Below are 23,060 nucleotides of genomic sequence, written 5' to 3'. Positions count from 1 at the left end.
TAGTGTAATAAAACAGTTCAAACAAGGACAACGTAATATTTACTGTATACGATAGTAATGATTTTAGGCAAATTGGCAAACCATTAAATTTAATTTTGATTTACTTTATATACAGTTTAAAGGACACAAGTTTTCTACTTGCAATAAGGTGGATATTGTTCTTATCATTCCTCATTTGGGTCGGAAAGTTAAGAACAAAATACAAATTCAAACTACAATATTTAAGAAACTGGTCATTAAATGACCCCATTGCATGTGTAAATCGACAATTTACTGTATAAGTAAGAATATGTAAGTAGGCCATACACATTCCAAAAGGTCTTGGCGGGGTGGGGGGGGGATAACGTCCACTCGGCACAAAGTAGGTCATTTCGGGACTAATAAATGGTTCATTTTTATATTATAACATCGCTTGCCCTTAGAGGTCTTTAGCAGTAGGAGAAAACCGGAGGACCTGCGAGAACCCACGAGGTTAGACAGGTGACCTTATTTGTGTCACGAACAAGCGGTGAATCGAAACCACGAAACATGACAAACCTTTTGATCCAACGAGCACGCGTTAAAAATTCGCCCACCCAAGCCCCCCCCCCCAAAAAAAAATGGTCTTAGTAGTAGTGGTGGATCGATAACTGAGGTTCTGGCTCGATAACGTGGAGGTCCCATGTTCAATCCGAGTGTTGACAGAGAAAGCTCACATCGAATTTTACTACGTGAATCCCCCATGTCAGTGGTGCAGAACGGAAGGCCTGACGAGTGACAGTGCATAGCTGTTCGGATCGGACGAAAACCCGGGGTTCCGTGTATGTACACGCTGTTCGGGCAGAATTTTCCTCTCAGAACACTGTAGGGCATACGCCCGTTTTCATTTCACCAAATAAAGAATTATTGATGGTACGATCGATGTCTAACATCCTCCTCGATATCTCTTACTCGTTGAGAACAAAGTTTAGTCTTCCCGAAACCAAATGGATCCGACTGAATGTAACCACAGAGAGTGATAACAAAACCCACATCATAAACTAAAAAACAGATTTTTAATACTTGAAAAACATGACATAATTAAAAAGATGAAAACCATGTGAAACATTATATTTTATTATATTCGCTGCCCGACCTTCTGCATATTGAAAATATTAACAAAACACCATCCTGAAATGAAGACAAAAACAAGAATTTTATGTTTATAAGAATTTAACTCGGTTAATGTCATGTACACTTACAATAGATGGTATCAGGTGTTCTAGAATTAGTAAGCATACCCTAAATTGAGCACGATACGCGCCACTACTTATTGTTTAAGCGATAGTTTGTACTTGGATTTCATAATCTGAATCTTCTTGGTTAACGGTAATCGGAGCGATAGCTCGTGATAATGACACGAAAATGAAATGAAATAGGGTTTAACATCCTACTGTTCTGCTCCGACTGGGATAATGAAGACGGGCATACGCCATATAGTGTACTATGAGGCAAATGTTGTCCGGACAGCGGCACTATGGCCTACTCTTATATCGAATTCCATCTGCCAAGGGATCTTTTACGTGCACGCCTATATATACACGGGAAATCGTTTTATCGGCCCATCCGAACGACTAAACAGCTGTCATTAACAGGGTCTCTATCCTGTACCACTGACAAGGGGAAACCAAGCAGGTAAATCCCTGGGGAACTTTTGCGACCAACAACAGGTTCGAACCCCGGACATAGTTATTCAGCGCCTTACTAACGAATGCACCGCGGCTCCCAGGTTGCTGATTAGACGGGAATGATTGTGTCCCTTGACCATATGTCGACCGGGTAACCGGAGAATCGTCTAGAGTGTAGTATCAAAGTCTAAGACTGACCTTTATTAAACCCGGAAGTGCCGTCCAGAAAGTATAGTTTGGTACCACCTCTTTACCAGTAGCGTGTCGTGCAAATTTATTTATAGAAACTCCAACTACCACATACACAATAACCAATACCAGAACTCTGATGATAGTAGGAGAATTCATATTAATATTAACCACCAATATATAGAGACGAATTGTAATAAAGAAGAGAATATTAATCATCAATGATTTACCACGAATTATAATTACGAACATTAATCCTAAATATTTACCAGGCATACAGACGAATTAAAATAGCGTAGTCATCACTATTTTTTACCAAGTACGTATTATACAGACCAATTATGAAAACTTACAGAACACCAATATTTTACCACGAATTATTATAACGAACATTAATTGACAATATTTTACCACGAATTATTATAAAGAACATTAATTATCAATATTTTACCACGCATACAAACGAATCATAATAACTTAGAGAACTTTATTATCGATATTCCACCACGGATTATTATAAAGAACATTAATTATCAATATTTTACCACGCATACAAACGTATCATAATAACTTAGAGAACTTTATTATCGATATTCCACCACGGATTATTATAACGTACATTAACCATGAGTATTTTACCACAATTATAATAGAGAACATTTTAAATTATCAATGATGCGTTAACACGTATACAGACAAAGTATAATTATGTAGATAACATTGGGTGCTTATAAATTACGGTTATATATGTGAGTAGTAGGAATTGAGCGAGATTTCACTGTATGCCTGGTGTTCATTTTTAGACTGATATTAAACTAATCATCTCCCCCGCACACACGAACATCTGTATTGAAAGTATATACAATATTAATCCGGGATTCCGTCGCGTAAAACGTAACTCATGTTTATAAATTGTGTACCTGGCCCCATACAAGCGACATGGTAATATCAATTACCAATTGAGGTCACTATATACTATACATTGTGTGATCAAATCAATAAATATTCATACCGCGTGCTATTATTTAACGGAGACCAGAGAGAGAGAGAGAGAGAGAGAGAGAGAGAGAGAGAAATGGGGTTTTACGTCCACTCGACACAAACTAGGTCATTTCGGGACTTACATATGGTTTAATTTTATTTCAATAATTCTCTAGCGCGTAGGGGCCTTTAGCAGTGGGAGGAAACCGGAGGATCCGGAGAAAACCCACGAGGTTGGACAGGCGACCCTTCTCCTTGTCACGTACAACCGGGGATTCGAAACCACGCCAGTTGACTCAATGACAGGCCTTATGATGCAGCACGCACGTGCTAACCATTCGGCTATCCAACCCTCCGACCAGAAATAAACTATAAAAGGTATGTTGACTTGGCATCGCAGCAATGGATAAAGTCAAAGCCAGTAACATAATAATCCAAGTGATAACTATACTTACACTATAAGTATTATAGAACCCACAGTTAAAGTAGTCGATGAACTGCCAGGTTCTGGTTTTTTAGCACATGCATATTTACTTGTTAAGGACATAAGCTAAAAATATTAAACATAATTTTTAAAAATATCACATTTAGGATACAATATTTAATGCACAGGATTAAAAAACGAAAAAATAAACATATAGAACACAGCATTTACTCATCGGTGAGATTCTTTGGATATGGGCAAACATTATTTAGCTTTTAATGCGAATATTAAAGAATTTTACCAATATGATCAAAACACAGATCCAATTTCGTTACGTTTTTATAGTTCAAAATTTCGATTTTACTTGTCTTTACTACACTTGGATCTGGAAGCGTTGTTATTTAACTCGTGTTCTGCTTGAAATGAGGGGTCAGCCAATCAAATGGTCTGTCGAATCAAGCGTTTGACCTTTTTTGCGGGAACTGTGGGTAGAAATGAAATGAAATAAATGGGGTTTAACGTCCTACTGTTCTGCTCCTAAACTTTGGCTAATGAAGACGGGCATACGCCAACAGTGTGCTATGAGGGAAATTTTGCCCGGGCAGCGGCTCTACGGCCTGCTCTTATATCGAATTCCAACTGCCAAGGGATCTTTTACGTGCACGCCAATGTGTACACGGGACCTCGGTTTTTCGTCCCATCCGAACGACTAGACAGCTGTCCTTGTCAGGCCCTCCGTCCTGCATCACTGACAAGGGGAAACCACGCCGGAAAATCTGGATGAACTTTCTCGGCCAATGCAAGGATCGAACACCCGACCTCCAGGCTAGCGAGCCAGCGTCTTACCCACTTAACCACGTGATCCCCAGGAACTGTGGGTAGACATTAGCGGCAATAGAAATCAAAACAAAGCAAAAGTAGATAAAAAAAATACATGGCGGTCGCTAATTGGTTAATCGAATGACTAACGTAATCGGGTCAAATGTCGCTTGCTTGGTACCTGACGTCATAAAACGCGAACTCCTACTATAACTTGTTAGATCTGCATGTAGTGTAGGCCATCGAAAGTATAAAAAACGAAACGAAATATAGATCTTTATTTTAATTAGATTGAGAATTTAACATTCAACATCTTACTGTTCTGCTCGGACTGGGTTAATGAAGATGGGCATACTTCATCGACGTCATCTTGGAATGGTGATATCAAAACCCGAATGCGCAAGTAACCAAGGAAAAAGCAGGTTAGATTTCACACCGATCAAAGGGAGATAACGTAGCTATAAATTCGGGAATTGCATTCATCTAGTAACGTCTAGATGTAAAACTCGCTTTCGTTGCTTCAGGAACATGATGTAAACCAAACTGGTCCTCCAGTTTAGTGAGCCAACGTTACACTCACTGAGTGATCGGGGCTCACCTTTTCATTTTACACCCTATAAGAAAATAATATATGTATTCCCATCTCTTTTAAAAGTTATCGACAAAAGAATTAATTATTGTTAAACATACATTATGCAAGAGCTAAATCTGCCTATTAATATAGACATTTATTAACACCTAAAGACCATAATGAACTCTCGAAGCCATCTTTGAATCCGATCTGCTGCTCAACACTCTTTGATGATTAAATCAAAATATGAATAATCGTATTTGAATTGGCAGAATCCTTACCCTTATTGGAATAGTGTAGCCCACAAGATGAATAACAAGATCAGTAATGCATGGGGACCTCAAAACATTTAAAGGATCGAAAAATAAAACTGACAAAAAAAACCCGAGACATTAATTTTTTTGAACCAGCAAAAAGGTATGATGGCCTACTTCGGACAAATCGTTACGGTTTATGAAAATTTAACCCAATTTGACGTCTTTAATGTTTAACATAAATTTCATCTCGTGAAAAAATATATATAATGTATACTTACATACTTTCCTGAAGCAGGTCCAGATTCACCTGCAGCTGTTAATGACCCTTCTTGACTTTCGTCACAAACCAATTCTACAACAGCTATTCTGTAATTAACCAAGGGGCTGTTAAGTACGCTTTAGATCATAAGGTCGAGTAGCGTGGTTTCGGTACCACACTAGTACGTGACAAGGGGTAGGATCGCATGCCTAACCTCGTGGATTTGTATAAGCTTTAACATCTTTAATACAAATTTAGGACTATTTTATGCAGACTAATATTCGTCGCAGTCGATGCGTGATCGAGACTATACTAAAACCAGCCAATTTGAATTGTAGTAGAAGAGTAGTTGGTTATTGAACGTCCGCTTTAACAGTAGTGATATCGCAGACAATGGTTGAAATGCTACTAGATTCACTCTTTGTACCTACCATTGTTGCTCAACAGAAATATATCAAATATTTAATTGGTTAGTCAAGGATGTTGCTACTGGTTCATTCTTAAATTTGTGCCAAAATTAATAGAAATGATCTCGAGATGTTGTCAAAGCTGGGTTGCTTTAATCTAGTTTACCTTGGTAATGTAGGATCCGGTTTACTGGTATAAGTAACTTCTAAATTTTTCTTGTCGTTTATTTGGAACGCTGCAGAATTCTGGTCACCTAGAGCGAAGTATCGTGTTTTGTCTCCGCCTTTCTGTATTTGACAAGCCTGTTTAAAAAATGGATTAAATCAACCGGTACAATACTGATACAACAATACAATGAAAAATATATTAGATACTTAAATTTCGAAAATGATATAGTGGAGGGGCTAACAATTGTCAAATGACGAGACTCCCTATAGAAAATTTTCTAAAAATTCGAGGCGAAATACGCGATGTGGAAAGGGGCCGAGATAAGAAAACAATCGACAGCAAAATCTTAGCACCAGACAGAAAATGACTCATGAAGATTGGATATAGCTAGTTTCGAATGAAAAAAGTATACAATTCATTCTTTAAATGCCCCCCAGATTGGGCATAAACCCAGTACAATCCCTATAAGCCATTCACGTAATACCCTGTATATTTCAGTCCTAATTTCGATTGGCTACTGACCCAGCTGATGAGCCTACCAGATTCCCCGATCATCGCGAATACCAAGTCTTGCGCTTTCCAGCTAAAATGTCTATCTGTGATAATCGAGTTACAAAGTTCAGGGTTCGTTCAATGTTAAGGTTTCCGTGGAGGTCGCCATGTTTGATTTGAGTGTGTTTGTGTCACAACCCCTGGACGCTATCGTTAAAGGGAGATAACGTAGCTTTAAGTTCGGGAAATACATCTCATCTAGCAAAGTCTAGATGTAAAACTCGCGGTCGTTGCTTCAGGAACATGGTGTAAACCAAGCTGGTCCTCCAGTTTAGTGAGCCAGCGTCACACTCTCTGACGCTCTATCCCAGGATTGGCCGAGAAAATTCATCTGGATTTTGTGACGTGCAGGACGAAGGATCTGACATAGACAGCTGTCTAGTCGTTCGGATGAGATATAGCCGAAAAAGGTAATGATGAAAAATATCTCGTTTAGAGTCCACGGAGCAGCGGCCTGCGAAGCCGATCGCCCAAACAAATAATGTTGATTCACGGAAAAATGTCGTTTGCTCAAAACATATTCTAGTATTCCCTATGGATCAGAGTCTCACAAAATGACTGCATATTATGGTGGTCTCACGCATGGTTTCAATCCGGCCCCGGTAATAAATACAATTTCTGTGTTTGTTTTACATGACAGGTATACACAGTGGCCTATGAAGTAAATATTTATCAATTTGTGTTGCTATATTTGTCCTCTATAATGAGTTTCATTAGTTATCTAATCGCATGTAGACCTAATTATAAAACTTACGGCAACATTAACACAGTGAGTGTCAGCTTTCTCCGTAAAATCTACACATGGATTCCATGAAAACCCATCGCCCGTTGTAGCCGTCACATCAGCAAACCTAAAACGAAACGTTTCTTCAAGTATATCGTCCCATGGAGTAATGGGATAGCTGAAACCGCGTGTGCCGTACGGGACAATATATACGTTTGGATAAAATCGTGCAAAAAGCAGAACAGTAACTTATACTTATAAGAGCTAATTCTCTATTCATTGGCACCTAGAAATGGACACAAATGGGTGGCAACGCATATAATAATGTAATATAAATGTATATAAACTGATTTACATTCAATTGTTTCTGCTGTTACTGTAATTTCTAATTAGTTATGCGTTCGGCGAAAAACTGAATGGCAGTCTTTGGCATCTGGTTACTCCAGCGAAAATTGGTAGTATTCTCCTGTGAGGTATGTTTAGCCTTATTCAACCAGTTACTTCCTTACAAATGGTCGAATGGTGTGCCAGTTAAAAAAGAATTAATTCTGTCTTAAACATTGGATAACAGACGTTTATCGTTTCACGGGAAGATAACAACACCTTTGTTGATTTAAATTAATGTCGTGTTTGCAATGTCGAAGACTGTGGATGATATTGACTTAAAGACTTGCCTCCTTTAAAGAGAGCGGGTTGGATGACCGAATGGTTAGCACGTGCGCGCTGTATCATAAGACCTGTCATTGAGTCAACTGGCGTGGTTTCGAATCCCCGGTTTCCGCCCACTGCTAAAGACCCCTACGCGCAATCGAATCATTGAAATAAAATTAAACCATATTTTAGTCCCGAAATGACCTAGTTTGTGTCGAGTAGGCGTTAAACCCATTTCTCTTTCTCTCTCTCCCTTTAAAGAGATGGTATGTAAGGTTGAGCTGGGTTGGGTTGGGGCCGGCAGACGTTTGTGTATAAATGTCAGAATAAGTAGATCAATAAAAAGGGTGGTAACTCGTGCTAATTGAAACAATCGTGTTCATCCCGACGATCTTCAGTTTTTGATACGAGACCTCGTCCATTTACAGGATATTTTCAGACATGTTGATCATATTTCTGTGATGATATTTGTCTAGTTTAACATGGAATGAGCGAAGGAGAAAGTAACAAATATGACCGACTCGGTATGATAGATGAGGTATCTGCGCCAACCCGAAATCGTGGTATGATCCTTTTCCCATTATTTGAAGAACTTACTTGTATGGTGGCCACTGGTCAAGCCTATACTTCTAGTGACCAAGGTTACTTATGTGGCACAGACCACGATTACTTACTTGCATGGTGGCCAAGCTTACTTACTTGTGTAGTGGCTAAGCCTACTTACTTAGCTTTACCGCTTGTGTCGGTCAATGGGGACAAATCAACTATTAATCCACTGTCCGTTAGACAGGAACAACTGGTCACTTTTGTACATTTTGTATAAGACACTGCCCCTTGCACTGTTATCCAGCCGGTAAATGTAGTAAATATAAAGAGAACATCACCGAACAACTCCATGTTAATTTTCGAATTGAATCAGGAGAAAACGATTAAAATATTTTGTCAAATCCTCTCGCATGGTATAATATTTTCACGATGCAAGTAAATAAATTTAAAATAACAAAGTAAACATCCCATGACCCCTGATTACCTGATAACAAGATAGTTAGGCCCAACCCACAATTGTGCAAAGATCAAATAACAATAACATTGTAACTGTGCAGGTTGAATAATATCTATCTGTTACAATTTATATCTAGAATATTTCAGATAATATTTTAATCATTTTAAAAGTAAAAGTCTTCACATTTTAATCTGTATTCATTTAAACTCTTTTCCGGCGTGGTTCCCCCTTGTCAGTGGTGCAGGACGGGGGGGGGGGCTGACAAGGACAGCTGTTTAGTCGTTCGGATGGGACGAAAAAACGAGGTCCCGTGTACACATTGGCATGCACGTAAAAGATCCCTTGATGATTGGAATTCGATATAAGAGTAGGCCGTAGTGCCGCTGTCCGGGCAAAATTTCCCTCATAGCACACTGTATGGCGTATGCCCGTCTTCATTAGCCCAGTTTGGAGCAGAACAGTAGGACGTTAAACCCCATTTCATTTAATTAAAACTCTTATGACAACGATTATTCTTTCAACCGGTTGATCGTGTATTTGCTATGAAAAGGTGACCCGCCACTCATTAAAATACAGATCTATAATTTCGTTTCGTTTTTTTATACTTTCGATAGCCTACACTACATGAAGATCTGACCAGTTGTTGTGGAAGTTCGCGTCAGAGGTCATACGAGCGGTTTTTTGGCCCTATGACGTCAGACATTTGACTAACCAATCAGCGTTGATGTTTCTAGTTGGTTATCCACATTTCCGTGCACATCACGCCAAAAACTCACCGTAACAGATCGTTTCATTGGCTAATCCCTCACATCATCCAGTACGCGGGTTATATAACAACTCTTCCAGATCCTAGTGTAGTAAAGACAAGTAAAACGAAATTTTAATCTATGAAAAACGAAACGAAGTAGGATATGTGTTTTAATCAGATTGTGCCACGGTTGAAACAATGTCATGTAATGCTGATGCCGTGTTAATTTAGTACAACTCTTTGACATGGTCTGTCTTGTGAAGAACATGTCGAGCGTATGATTAATCTATTTTAAATTATTCTATCAGTGCTTGCTTGTGGCAAACCTTATACTCCACAAATGAATAGACGTGATCTATCCGACTTAGTAGCACCCGTTACTAGTCCGTTATCCGAGACTTTTTATTAAACATTTCCAGTATTAAAGATTGGAGAACCATTCCAGATTCATAACCTGACACAGAATTACATAGATGTACCGTAAAAGGTTCTGGATCGAGATTTTTTCGCGTTCTGAGTAGGAATATCCGATAACGATTTGTCGTCTGATCGTAGAGAATGGTTTGGATGATACTCGATTTTAAAGATAACATGGAGCCGATTTGTTAATAGATCGTTAAGTTAAAGGTAATATTAAATCGTCAATCCTTTCTCAAGCACGAAGGAACCAAGTGTGGACACGTCACGCGAAAAACATTGTCGTCAACAAGGGGTAATCTTAGACTCCAGACATCAATTGATTTATGGATGCATAATTGTAATCAAATACGATCAAAGTACAGCTTTATATAAAGACTGAATAATAATCAATCAGAGTAAAAAAAAATAGTTGTGGTATTAACAGTGACGATATGAATTATAAGCTATTTTGGAAACCATGCAAATCTACAAATAACTTAATTGTCATTTCCATGTAGAATCGTCTTTTGGTGGGGTTGGTAGAGTACCTAGATTTGCTTATCATCAGTAAGAAAGATTCGCAATACAAAGCCAGCACCGAGCGTAGAGCAGAAGATTAGACACTTGTAACCAACAAAATGTTGTTAGGAAGGGGGGAGCGGTCCACAAGACCCCGTGTGTCCCATAATGTAATACTCGTAGTTTCTTGCCAAACGATGAATGTTGGCACTGCCTCACTTCCGTTCTATTTGCAGCATTATACCCGACATTCAGTAGCTGACAATGTATAAAATTCTCACGAGACAATTATGAACCACAAACGTTCAGGATATGGGCGTGGGGTCCCGAAATACCCCTTGTTGAAGCCTTGTATACGCACAAGGTTTAAACTGGAGTAATATGTGATGATATATTTAATTTTCAGCGTTTCAACGTATAGCTGAAAATAGTTGTCTGTTCGTAGGTCATGACACATGAATATTAATTAGATGTGATATGCACGTGCGTGCTTGTCTATAAGTGTGTGATGTGTCATTCTAGCTTCTGTCGTCGACTTGAAAACTACAAGTTTCAACAATGGATCAGGCGGCAATATCAAGTTTTATATCATCTAAAGTTTTAGAATCACAGTCATCTATGTTAGATAAAATAGACAATCTGATTTCAACCAAATTGAATGTATTTCAAAAACAGATTAGCGAGAATCAACGAAATCTAAGTGAATCTCAGGTAGCTCGTATTGAGCAACTAAGTCAGACGTCATATAAATTTAATAAGAAGGGGAATGAAGAGCAACACAAGGCCAACTCAAAAGTCGCCCAGAAATTGTATGAAGCCAAAGATTTACTACAAGATAATTTTGAAGGCGCGATCGCCGATGAATTGAACACCAAGATTAGCGAAGGTATAGACGTCATAAATCACCGTCAGAAACTGATCAAGTTAGCTGATAGTTCACAATATGGATGGATGGCTGCAGAAGAATATGATCTAAATAGCATCGCAGATGATACCGACGATGAAAAGAAGATCCAGAAGGCTGAATCTTCTGCCTTCCGTAAAGTCAAAGCGAAGCAGCGTCGTTTACCAAAAAATCGGTTTACGCCATATGTAGTCCACAACCAGAGATCTGAGCAACTACAGACCAACCATAGAAATTTCAAACCTGGTTTATGTTTTGCATGTGGGAAAGCCGGCCACTGGCGAAACGAATGCAGGGAAATTAATCAGGCAGCCAGCAATAACAGGGCAGATAAGATAAGTAATAGCCCAGATATTTTGGGCGAATCTCTGTTTGATTTCGCACAATTAGCCGGTAAAGTTGGCAAAAAGGGAATAGATAGCCCAGTAGGCCGTCTAAGAAAAGCTATTTTCAAATGGACGGAGATAGGTTGTAATCCTTACATTTTAGAAGTAATTAAACATGGCTATAAACTCCCTCTGCATACTGTGCCATGTTCTGTAGCTTTAAAAAACAATAAATCGGCTTTAAGCGAGCCGGATTTCGTAACCAAAGAAATTCAAAATTTACTGTTTAAAGGTTGCATTTCTGAAATATTTCATAAACCAGAAGTCATTAACCCTTTAACTGTAGCCAAAAACAAATCAAAACTTCGTCTTGTGTTAGATTGTAGACATATTAATCCCCACCTATATAAATATAAATTTAAATATGAAGACGCTACTGTTGCAAAGCAAATATTTGAGAAAGGCGATTTTGTATTTGGATACGATTTATCTTCTGCTTATCATCACATAGAAATTTATCCTGGCCATAGACGATACCTTGGGTTTTCCTGGGATTTTGGCGATGTTATTAAATACTATGTTTTTAATGTACTTCCATTTGGAATTTCTACAGCAGGATACATATTTACTAAAACGTTAAGAGAATTGATTTCCTATTGGAGAAATAAGGGGTTAAAGATAGTCATGTTTTTGGATGATGGCTTGGGAGGGGCAAATAATTTCGCCGAGGCTCGAAAAGTAAGCGACGTAGTAAGATCTGATTTAATAGAATGTGGTTTTCTCATAGCAGAGAGTAAAAGTCAGTGGTGTCCACAGCAAAACATTCAGTGGTTAGGTCTCAAATGGGATTTTTCTGAAGGGAATGTTTATGTGTCTGATTCTCGTATAGTAAAATTAATTCGGAATATCAACATGATTATCGATCAAATTGGTCAAAACGAGTTGATAAAAGTCAGAACTGTAGCAAATATAGTCGGACAAGTAATATCCATGCAGCCTGGAATTGGCAAATTAGTTCTTTTGAGAACAAGAGAATTGTACAAAGTTGTTGAGTCAAGAGCAAGTTGGAATGCTCCGGTAGTAGTTGGCCAAAGCGCCATTAGCGAGCTTAGATTTTGGCAGAACAGTTCAAATTTCGATTTTGGCATGGGTATAAAACATAATTTCGAAATCGATTATAATATCTTTTCGGATGCATCTGGGTATGGATACGGGGGATACATAAATGAGACTAACCAAGAGTTCGTGGGACATTGGTCCTTTTGTGAGAGCAATCAAAGTTCTACGTGGAGAGAACTTGAAGCCATGAAACGTGTGTTATTTTCATGTGGGCGTGACCTGGAAGGGTACACTTTGCGGTTCTATACCGACTGTAAAAACGTGGTTAATATTGTTGAGAAGGGGAGTCGTAACGAAATTCTCCAAAGTAAATCATTAGAGATAAACAAATTTTGTAGGGAAAGAGATATCAAGGTTATCCCTGTGTGGATAGCCAGGGAATGTAATCATAAAGCTGACAGACTGAGTCGACAGTCGGATAAAGACGATTGGCAAATAGATGATTTTATGTTTCACAAACTTGACAACATGTTTGGACCACATACATTTGACAGGTTTTCGAACGAATATAATGCCAAATGTTGCAAATTTAGTTCTAAAGTTTGGTGTCCATATACTAGTGGGGTTGATGCTTTTTCAACTTCTTGGTCCGGAGAAAATAATTGGCTAGTTCCACCTCCATATTTAGTATCAAACACAATAGATAAGATAATAAAAGAAAAACTGAAAGAATGTACTCTTGTAGTCCCCGTATGGATATCAGCACCGTACTGGCCTAAAATACATGATGGGAGTTCTTTTCTAAAGTATATTGTAAGTCAAGAAATGTTCAGTGCAAAGCACATTAGGAAAGGGTATGGAAAGAACGGTATTTTCGGCAGCAAGAAAGTCGAGTTTAATATGATCGCTTTAAAAATTAATTGTATGACATGATCTGATTTCAGGTTTAGGGTTAGAGGAATCTCTCAAACAAGACGTTCGAGATGCTCAGTTAAGTAACCAAACATCAGATAATGTTCAAACATTAACAAGAAGTTTAGCGCATCATTTAGTGGAATCTAAAAGCAAGAATACAGTAAAAAGTTATTACAGTGGTTTTAAACGATGGTCAGAATTTGCAGAAAAGGAGAAATTTAACGTCATTCCTGCGCAACCTATTCATGTGGCATTATATTTAACGAGTTTAATCGACAGTGGAAAATCACCATCGGTTATTCAGAATTCTATTTATTCAATTAAGTGGGCTCATTCAACGCGCAACGAGCCGGATCCAACTGGAAATAATTATGTGAAGAACCTCGTGGAATACGTTAAGAGGCATAATAGTGTATCCAAAAACAGAAAATCGATAGTAACTTCTCAACAGATAATTGAATTGTGTACAAAATATCATAATTCAAATGATTGTTTAATATTGAGAGATTTAGCCTATATTGTTTTATGCTTTAATGGTTTTCTTCGCTTTGATGAAGCCAGTTCCTTGAAATGTAGCGAAATAACATTGCATGATACATATATTTCGCTTTACATAAGAAAGAGTAAAACCGACCAATATAGACAGGGCAATACTGTTGTAATTAGTCAAGGTAATACGGCCGCTTGTCCACTAAATATAATTAATAGGTATATTCATCATTGTAATATATCTTTGACGTCGAATGATTTCTTTTTTAAACCAATGTTTCGATCGAAATTCAAATGTAGACTCGTTAATAGAAATAAACCAATCAGTTATACACGTGCGAGAGAAACCGTTATCTCTCGTCTTAAAGAGGTATGTGGACAAGAGGCCGATATTGGCCTACATTCGCTTAGGTCAGGGGGTGTATCCATGGCCGCGCAATCAAATGTAACGGAAAGATGTTTAAAGCGACATGGGCGTTGGAAAAGCGAAATAGCCAAGGACGGCTATATTGTAGATTCATTAGATAGTCGGTTACAGGTTACCCGAGAGTTACAGTTGTAGTTTTTAGAGAGAGGGAGAGAGAGAGATGGGGTTTGGCGTCCGCTCGGTGCGGACTGGGACGTTTCGGTGCTGGGATGTGGTTTTGGTTTTATTTCAGTGGTTCGCTTGCGCGTGGGGGTCTTGGGGGTGGGAGGAGGCTGGAGGACCCGGAGAAAACCCACGAGGTAGTTTTTAAGCAATAAACACAACCATTCTCACCCGTTCTTTGATTCTAAGCGTTGCGACAGGCTTAATGCATAATTTTTGTTATTTATTGTCGTAGTTGTATATGGGCGAGAACAGACAGTTTTAGTGACGATGTAAGCCGCACGATTTTGATTCCTTGGCAGAACCCTAACCAGTTAGTAAAGAATTACAATAGTCAGTTCTGGAAGGCACAGAGTTTTGAGCTAGGATTGCAGCAGTTCCTTTTGATAGATTAAATGTCACATTTCTTGTGTCTGGTCTTTCTTTCGATAAGTATTAGCATGTTGGATAAGATCCAGAATTTAACACCTTATGAACAACCTTCCAACTTCCTGATGACAATATGTTGGTTAACCCGATTTGATTTGAAGCTGTCAATGAGCCGAGAGTTATCAGCTCAAAAGTGAAGATAATTCGACCTCCTTGGAGACACCGCATAACAGCTGTTGATGACTAGGTTAACTTAGACATGCTGAAAACGTCCAGTGAGACATGATGAAAACTACTTTAGGATTGAATCTAGTTATCTATAGTTTTATTCAAGTCATTGACGAGACTCCAGTTCCTATATGGCAAAATGATGGCATTTTATCCAGACTAACATTTGTTGCCGTCAAAGTGGACATGATGAATTTACCTTGGAGTGATCGAGGCTATGATGGTATGTGCTGAACATTCGGTATTTGGAGTGCTCAAACTTCCGCAAAGCGTCGATGAATGAATCAAGGGAAGCTTCAAATTCGGTCACCAACAGATCCAATGAACGAATTCGACAAAACTCAGCAGTTGATACGTCGGATTGAGTCTGCAGTATTATGTATGTTAGACGCTCGAAAACTAACTAAACAAACTAAACATGAGATTTGTCGTCTAAATTCACATCAACATTCTTTAAATCGTCCATTAATGTGTCCTGGACAAAATGTTCTGAATCAATGTCTATTTCCATGACGGTCCTTTTTCGAACTCTCTTTAATATCATTCTTCCGTAAATCAAAATCAAAAACAGAAAAACGACGGACATGATAGCCTCGATTAGCAACAGATAACAAAACCAAAGGGCAGAGAACTCTTTGATGAAGAATCCTAATAGCACCGGGTTTGTAAGAAGACCAATTGCCCCAGCAACCAGGATGAATGAAGACACTTTTCCGTTTACTGGTATGAGCTCTTTGTCCGCGAGTGCGATTAGTGTTGGAAATAGAACTGATACAGCACTGCCTGCGACACACACAAACACCCAAATACCCGTATGTACTAAATATAGAGCACACATACATAACCCTATTAAGGCACATATTACAAAGCACAAAGCAAATAGTAAAAGTTTCGCCGGGGTAATCAAATCCACAACAAAAATGACGATAATCCGGGTCGTAACTAAACACGCCCAGAAAGCTGACGTTACTAAGGCGCCATCTTTTTTCGACCAGTCCAGTTGTTTCACAACAAAAGTCATTAGAAATGCAGAAAATGCGTCAAAGATACCGCTGTTACATATATGCATACACATAATTAACAAAATCGATATAACATAATATAATGGAGGAACGGTTCGTTGTTCTTCGGCTTTTCTCGAATTATCTACCTTGGCTAGTGTACTTTCGTCCTTAAAACTTTTTACTAAGAACGGCAATGACGCTAAACCGGCTAAAATGGCCGATATAATAAAAGCATGTTGTAATTGTATTACGTAGGCTGTGGGCTGGAATGAATTTGTTTGGTTGTTGATACAAGAAATGTTTGGTGGGTTTTCAATGGACACAAAAGTAGCGTTGCACGATACCCCTGTGTCTAATGTTTGCTTCTCTACTAAGTGTTTTGGCACAAGAAAGGGTTCTGTTACCAACGGGGAGAATAATGATCCCGTGGACAATCCTAAATGAACGATAAACATATACGGTCGAGTCTCTGACTTCCACACTCGGACAACATCGGCTGTTCCAGCTAAAAAAAAAATATGTTTAATTAAAATTCAGTAGCAACTCTCAATTTAAGTCATGCAACGTCTGGCGGTGGTTTCTCTAGTACATGTATAGGCACAAGAACGAGTTCGGTTAGCAATTGAGATACTAATACTCCTATGGGGAATCCTAAATTAACTATGAACATAAATGGCCGAGTTTCTGTACCACCTAATAGAGATAGATTGTCACTTACCAACCAGTGAAACATACGCTCACAGCAGCTAAGTCTCCGTGCAGTCAATAAGTTTGTTTGGGTCAAGAAAATCCCCAGTGTTACTTCGCTACTAAATGTTTTGGCACAAGAAATGGTTCCTTTTTCTAGTGGTGGCGAATAATTGCCCCGTAGAGAATCCTAAGGTCGACTATGTTAAAAATTGATAATAAACACACTTTACCGTATTTAAAATTATACGAAAATCGTTACAGAAAGAATTTTTCCGATCTACCGACCCTGGTTTGGTTTGCGGGGTGGGTCAAATAACCGTAAACACAGTTATTGTTTATTGCTATTTTATTGGCTATGCCCAAATACGAAATTGGCTTTTCCTAAGTTGTCCCAACACCACTATTCAGTTTTTCGAACTCTTGGAAACTAAAGACTACTTCAGCTAAACGTAGATTAATATGCTCTCGTAGATTGCAATTTCTACTCGATATAAACTAATAAGTATCAAAATAAAGCATGTGTTTTGTGGCACTTGAGAACGACCTGTAATAGACAGATTTACCTCTTGCATAATGTATGTTTAAGGAAACGATTGTAATATATATGTTAAAGAATAAAATACACACGGAGTCACGATGGCTCAGTGATAAAGGCGCTGGTCCACTAACCAGGAGGTCCCTGGTTCTATCGTCGTGTTGGCCGAGATTACCCAGTCTGAGTTCTCTCTGTCAGTGCAGGAGTGGGTGTTTTACATGCACAGGGAACCTGGGTTTTCATGTCATCCGAACGACTTATCGCTTTCTATGTCAGGAACTGTATCTGCCAAAACTGGGGTGGAACACAGGACCTCTAGTTTAGTGAGCAAGTGCCACCGTATTCCCATAATACCCCCCCCCCCCCAATAAAAGATCCTGTTGAATGGCCGTATAAATAATGACAGTGGTCTCTTACTTGTTTCTAGACCCCTCATAAAAATAAGGCACCGTGTTGAACTTACTTGTTTTTAGACCCCTCATAAAATCAAGGGACCGTGTTGAACTTACCTGTTTCTAGACCTCTCATAAAAAACCCGGTGATGAACCAGATGAATATCATGAGATGATATTGTCGACATTGTGGTACAACACCCACACATACACCCATACCAATATTAGCCAGAAATATTAATCTAGGTTTGTTGAATCTGTCATATGAAGCACCAATTACCAGCGCACCAATCAACCCACCAACAGCAGCGGAAGTAAAGAATAGAGATGCCTCTTCTACATCAGTATTAGTTAGAAGTTGGAGATCTAAAAATGAAGGTCCTCTTTGCCCGCCGATAAAACCCTAAAAAAAGCAAACATTATATCTGGGTCAGGGTCGGATTAAGACCAAAAGAGACCCTAAGCACGCAACAAATCTCACCCGTCATCCCAACAGGCATCCAAGTCACCTTCTTCAAAGGACGAACCCTAAACGATATCCTGAAAGCCAATGGTAAGCACCCTTCGAACAAACCCCTACCCCAGATACAGTGTGTCTATAAGTAGCCTTCTCCTGTCACAGCACATATATCGGTTAAACCAGACAGGTCCTTGATATAAGAATAAGCCACCACAAGCCCAAGTCCTCCATCAGTAACTCGGCTATAGCACAACACCTCCAGCCCAACCCTGGGACACAGAATCCAGTCATATAAAACCTTGGCAGCTAATCTCCCAATAGAAAAGACACTGAAAATAATGGAGGCAATACATACAAGAAAGGACAGTCCAGATCTTAATCGTGTTTTACAGGGATATTCTTGCACAACGCGTAAGACTAATTAATTTAATAATATTATGTTTTCTACTTTTCCTCATTACTGGACATTTGTGCTGTGATTTTATCCTTTGATTCGTTATTTTTATTTACTACCCTGCATAGGCGTACGAGCTGGGGGGGGGGGGCTGCCCCCCCCCCCCATTTTGGGCACCAAATGCTGGGAAAATTTGGGCACACAGTTGTATAAAAAAAATATTGTGTTCTTGAATGTGTCCAATTTAACAGCAAATTTATTATTATCATGTAACATACTAAGAACCTAACTACATTTTTTGGGCACCAACCACCACCGCCCCCCCCCCCAGTCAAAAATTTACCCGTACGCCTATGCTACCCTGTTATATTCATGATTATAAGTATTCTATTGAATCTATATCTCTATTAAATTCCCAATTATCATTTTATCATATAATTAGATGTTATTAAATAGTCATATGTAATTAAATACCAGTTATATTTAATCTAGCCTTAAACACCGTCATCATGTTATATTTATCTATTGAATATACTCTGATAATATGTCTTAATTATATTAATCACTCCCTGAATTCAGTGGCCTCATGGATCTTTAAACAAACTGGCTCCCTTTTCTTGCTTTTGTATGTTACCTATTGTGTTATAAGCCTTTGATCTACTTGTTTTTAGGTATGGGGGTTGGATGGCCGAATGGTTAGCACGTGCGCGCTGTATCATAAGGTCTGTCATTGAGTCAACTGGCGTGGTTTCGAATCCCCGATTGTACGTGACAAGGAGTAGGGTCGCCTGCCCAACCTCGCGGGGTTTTCTCCGAGTTCCCCGGTTTCCTCCCACTGCTTAAGACCCCTACGCCTGTTTCTATTTTTGTTGTTAACTCGTCCTCAAGGGGCATTGAATCTCAAGTTAGTTAACTCCCTCATCTACTCATTGTATAGTTTCATTGGTGCGTTTCATCCCTGTGATCTTGTCGTTGTCATGTATGGTTTCTACTACGTTGTTGTATTTTACTCTAGGGGGGTTGGGATGGCCTAGTGGTCACCTCTGACTTGCGGTTGTGGTTTCGATCCCTGGTGTGAGCGTAAGTGGCTTGGAAATAGTGGAGCCTTCTCAACCTCGTGGGTTTACTCCGGGTACTCCAGTTTCCCTCCCACAGGAAAGATGCGTGCGCTAAGATAATAAAAATGATAAAGCGGACGTTAAACACTAAGAACAACAATGTATTACTGTATTAGCTGTAGAATCTTTTTTGTTTAAAACTTTTGGTTGTTTATATTTGTGTTAATATAAATGACTATTTTGCTGATAGAACATTGGGCTTTAGGTTTAAGTGATTGACTTCGACTTTGATTCCAATTTTTTTTGTACATCTCTGTATCATTGTTATTGTTGTTAATTTTGTAGTTCTTATTAAAATTTCAACAACTTCTGAATTAATTACTCAAATATAAGCCTTTTGTCATGCAAACCATGGGACTTAAATCTGAAAACACTGGTAAGAAATACTCCTTGTAAATTTGGGTTCAAATATGTATGGAAATCGGCATTTATACAAGGGAAAGTTTGGATTAATTTTTTACCAATACTGAGTAGCTGATCTAGACATTTTGGGCCAAATAATTGTTGACGGTAATAATTATAAAGATCGTCGAATCTATTTGTATATTAGAACATTTAAAAAACCCCAACAACGTTTTATTGAAAGAAACCTCACACCCTATACTGATGGTAATACGGTAAATCTAGGTAGATATTTGTAGTGTAGAAACGGATTTGACCGTAAGAATATCCGTAAGGGTAATCCTATCACGGGGTCTCAATGCACACAGCGTCTTTAACGGTGTGAGATAACTCCTACAACTGCGCATGCGCTATACGATAATCACACACCAGGGATCATTCCACACCGTCACATCGGTGCTGTGTCTGAAACAATGAAATGAAATGGGGTTTAACGTCCTACTGTTCTGCACCAATCGGGTTGATAAAGACGGACCGCAACGCCATGCCATGGCCTTGAGAGAGATATTTGCGCAGACAGCGAAACTACGGCCTACTCATATTCCAACTGCCAACAGTCCTGACAAGGGGAAACCACAGCCAACTTTCTCAGCCAACAAGGTGAGCGAGTCTGAGACGTCCAGGCTAGCGAGTCAGCTTCTTACTAACAGAGCCATCGCGGCTCCTCTGAAACAAAAAAAAAACGAGCCTACCGAATTTCGGATTCTCTACGACTAATGCCGTGTTATGGGGAAATTTTGCCCGGACAGTGGCGCTGTACTGCCTACTGTTATATCGAATTCCAACTGTCAACGGTTCATACACATGCACACCAAGGGAAAACCACGCCTAAAAATCCCGAGGAACTTACTCAGACAACACGGGCAGTGAATCCGAGAGCCCAGACTATCTCCTCTGAAACAAAGAGAGAGCCTACCGAATGTTGGATTTCCTACGACCCAAACAGCTGTTCAAGTGTATTCAATTTTAATTTGTATAGCTCGTGTATAGTGGCTTGTCCCATAAAAAAACACGTGTATTACATCCATGCCGTCCTAGTTTGTGCCAAACTGTGGAAAAATCAATATCGTGGCAAAATCAATATCATTGTAGTAATTTAAGGACTATAAACGCTGTTGTTGAAAGAAATTATTGGTGGTCCCTATCCATACGGGGTACTGGGTAACCGGGTACATATTACGCGCACGCTTAATCGTCTTGGAGATTTCTTAGTGTATTCTATGAAAGATAAAAATAGCCATGTTGCGTGTAGATGTCTGGCCCTGTGACTTGCCTTCCTTCGTAACTGGTACTGGCGAGATAGTACTGGGTAACCGGGTACTTATCATGCACGCGCCTGTCTTGAAGATTTCTGTAATATAAGTTAATGTATTCTTACCAGTGAAATGAAAGATAAAAACAGCCATGTTGTGTGTAGAAGTCTGGCCCTGTAAGCTGTATTCTTCCATTTTGCCAGAAATCCACGGCCATTTTGTTTATCGTCTGCTTCTTCCACTCGTCCCTGCATTGTGAACACAATATATCGACCATCAATGTCGGTGTAGCTGCGATCGCCTTAAGTTACTTAAAGCCAGGTTAACACTGTATGTCATTTATTGCCATTATATCAATATGCTTTAACGGTTTGAAGTAGTCTATTTGCTGACAAAAAGTCGATAGTCGAGTCACTGGGAGTCCTTTAACATTTGAAAAGACACAATTCATCAAGCTATACCCAGTTGAAATCGGTAAATTGAATCCAATTTGACAGTGTAAGCAGGGCTTAAGAATTAGAACTTTAGACTTGAGCCAATATTAAGTGATAGCCATAACACTACGTAAGACTTGTGGTAATATAGCTATAGCCTATTGAAGTACTAGAATGGAGAGAGAAACTTAACTTGTAAAACGGGGCCATGCAGTAAGTTTGCGAGTACAGGTCGATATTCTTGTGTCATGTGACGTTATGCCTCTACTTATTTACTATTGCAAGGAATTTTACAAACGAAAAATAAGATGTTGCAGAATTAAAAAAAAAAAAAAATAGTTATAGTGAAATCGTTGATAATTAGTTCGCTCATATATTCTAGTTTTTTTCTCAACGGTTTAATTCATACTTGATCAATGTCAGCCCGGAGGGGTTTGAGTAATTAGCTAATTAATAAGTAAAAAATTAAGTAAAATCCCTCCCTGGGGCCACAAGTTTTGTCCTGTTCAGATGAAACTTTACATATATATTAGGTATAAAAAGATCTTAGATTCGAGTTCCATTATGGCGGATATCAGATCGACCTACTACCGTTCCGGATTTATCCCACCTGTGTTTTACACAAATGTGAAATATCAGTATGTACACTAAACAATTAGTGTTTTCCGATTCGAATAAAAATGATTATATATGTTATAGGGGTTGAGTGACCGAATGGTTAGCACGTACGCGCTATATCATAAGGTCTGTCATTGAGTCATTTTAGATCTATAAAAAGATGAAAGGAAAGGAAATGAAATGAAATGGGATTTAACGACCTACACAACTGGTGTGGTTTCGATTCGCCGGTTGTATGTGGAAAGGAGTAGGGTCGCCTGTCCAACCTCGAGGGTTTTCTCCGGGTCCTCCGGTTTCCTCCCACTGCTAAAAACCCCTACGCGCAACCGAATTATTGAAATAAAATTGAACCATGTGTTAGTCCCGAAATGACCTAGTTTGTGTCGTCTCTCTCTCTCTCTCTCTCTCTCTCTCTCTCTCTCTTTTATATATGTTGATTATGAAACGATCATGGACGAGTTCAATTTTTTTGGGTGTTATGCCCGGGTGCTGTCACCATTATGCATGATGACTGTTTTTTGTTTTGAGAAATGTAACAAAGGGGGAATTAATATATTGGTGGG

General features: G+C 39.0%; 1 protein-coding gene across 7 annotated transcripts; it reads right to left on the bottom strand.

Moving 5' to 3' along the window:
- Positions 1-1,015: 1,015 nt before the first annotated feature.
- Positions 1,016-21,714, bottom strand: LOC126831911 (sodium-dependent glucose transporter 1). 7 transcript variants are annotated; one of them, XR_008789197.1, is made up of 8 exons: positions 21,571-21,714; positions 17,936-18,221; positions 7,029-7,125; positions 5,720-5,856; positions 5,166-5,253; positions 3,272-3,366; positions 1,845-1,971; positions 1,016-1,149 (listed from the first exon to the last, which is right to left on the bottom strand). XR_008789197.1 is itself a non-coding variant. In XM_050562580.2 (3 exons), the coding sequence occupies exons 1-3, from the start codon at positions 21,697-21,699 to the stop codon at positions 15,610-15,612; spliced, it is 1,512 nt and encodes a 503-aa protein (XP_050418537.1). In that variant the 5' UTR covers positions 21,700-21,714; the 3' UTR covers positions 14,803-15,609. The 7 variants fall into 7 exon arrangements, 1 of the variants encoding a protein (XP_050418537.1); XR_007684415.2 differs by lacking the exon at positions 7,029-7,125; XR_008789198.1 differs by lacking the exon at positions 17,936-18,221 and having other exon boundaries at positions 21,571-21,712.
- Positions 21,715-23,060: the final 1,346 nt, after the last annotated feature.

The sequence above is a fragment of the Patella vulgata genome, chromosome 9, assembly GCF_932274485.2.
Source record: "Patella vulgata chromosome 9, xgPatVulg1.2, whole genome shotgun sequence".
NCBI lineage: Eukaryota > Metazoa > Mollusca > Gastropoda > Patellidae > Patella > Patella vulgata.
This window is presented reverse-complemented; position numbering and strand designations above follow the sequence as displayed.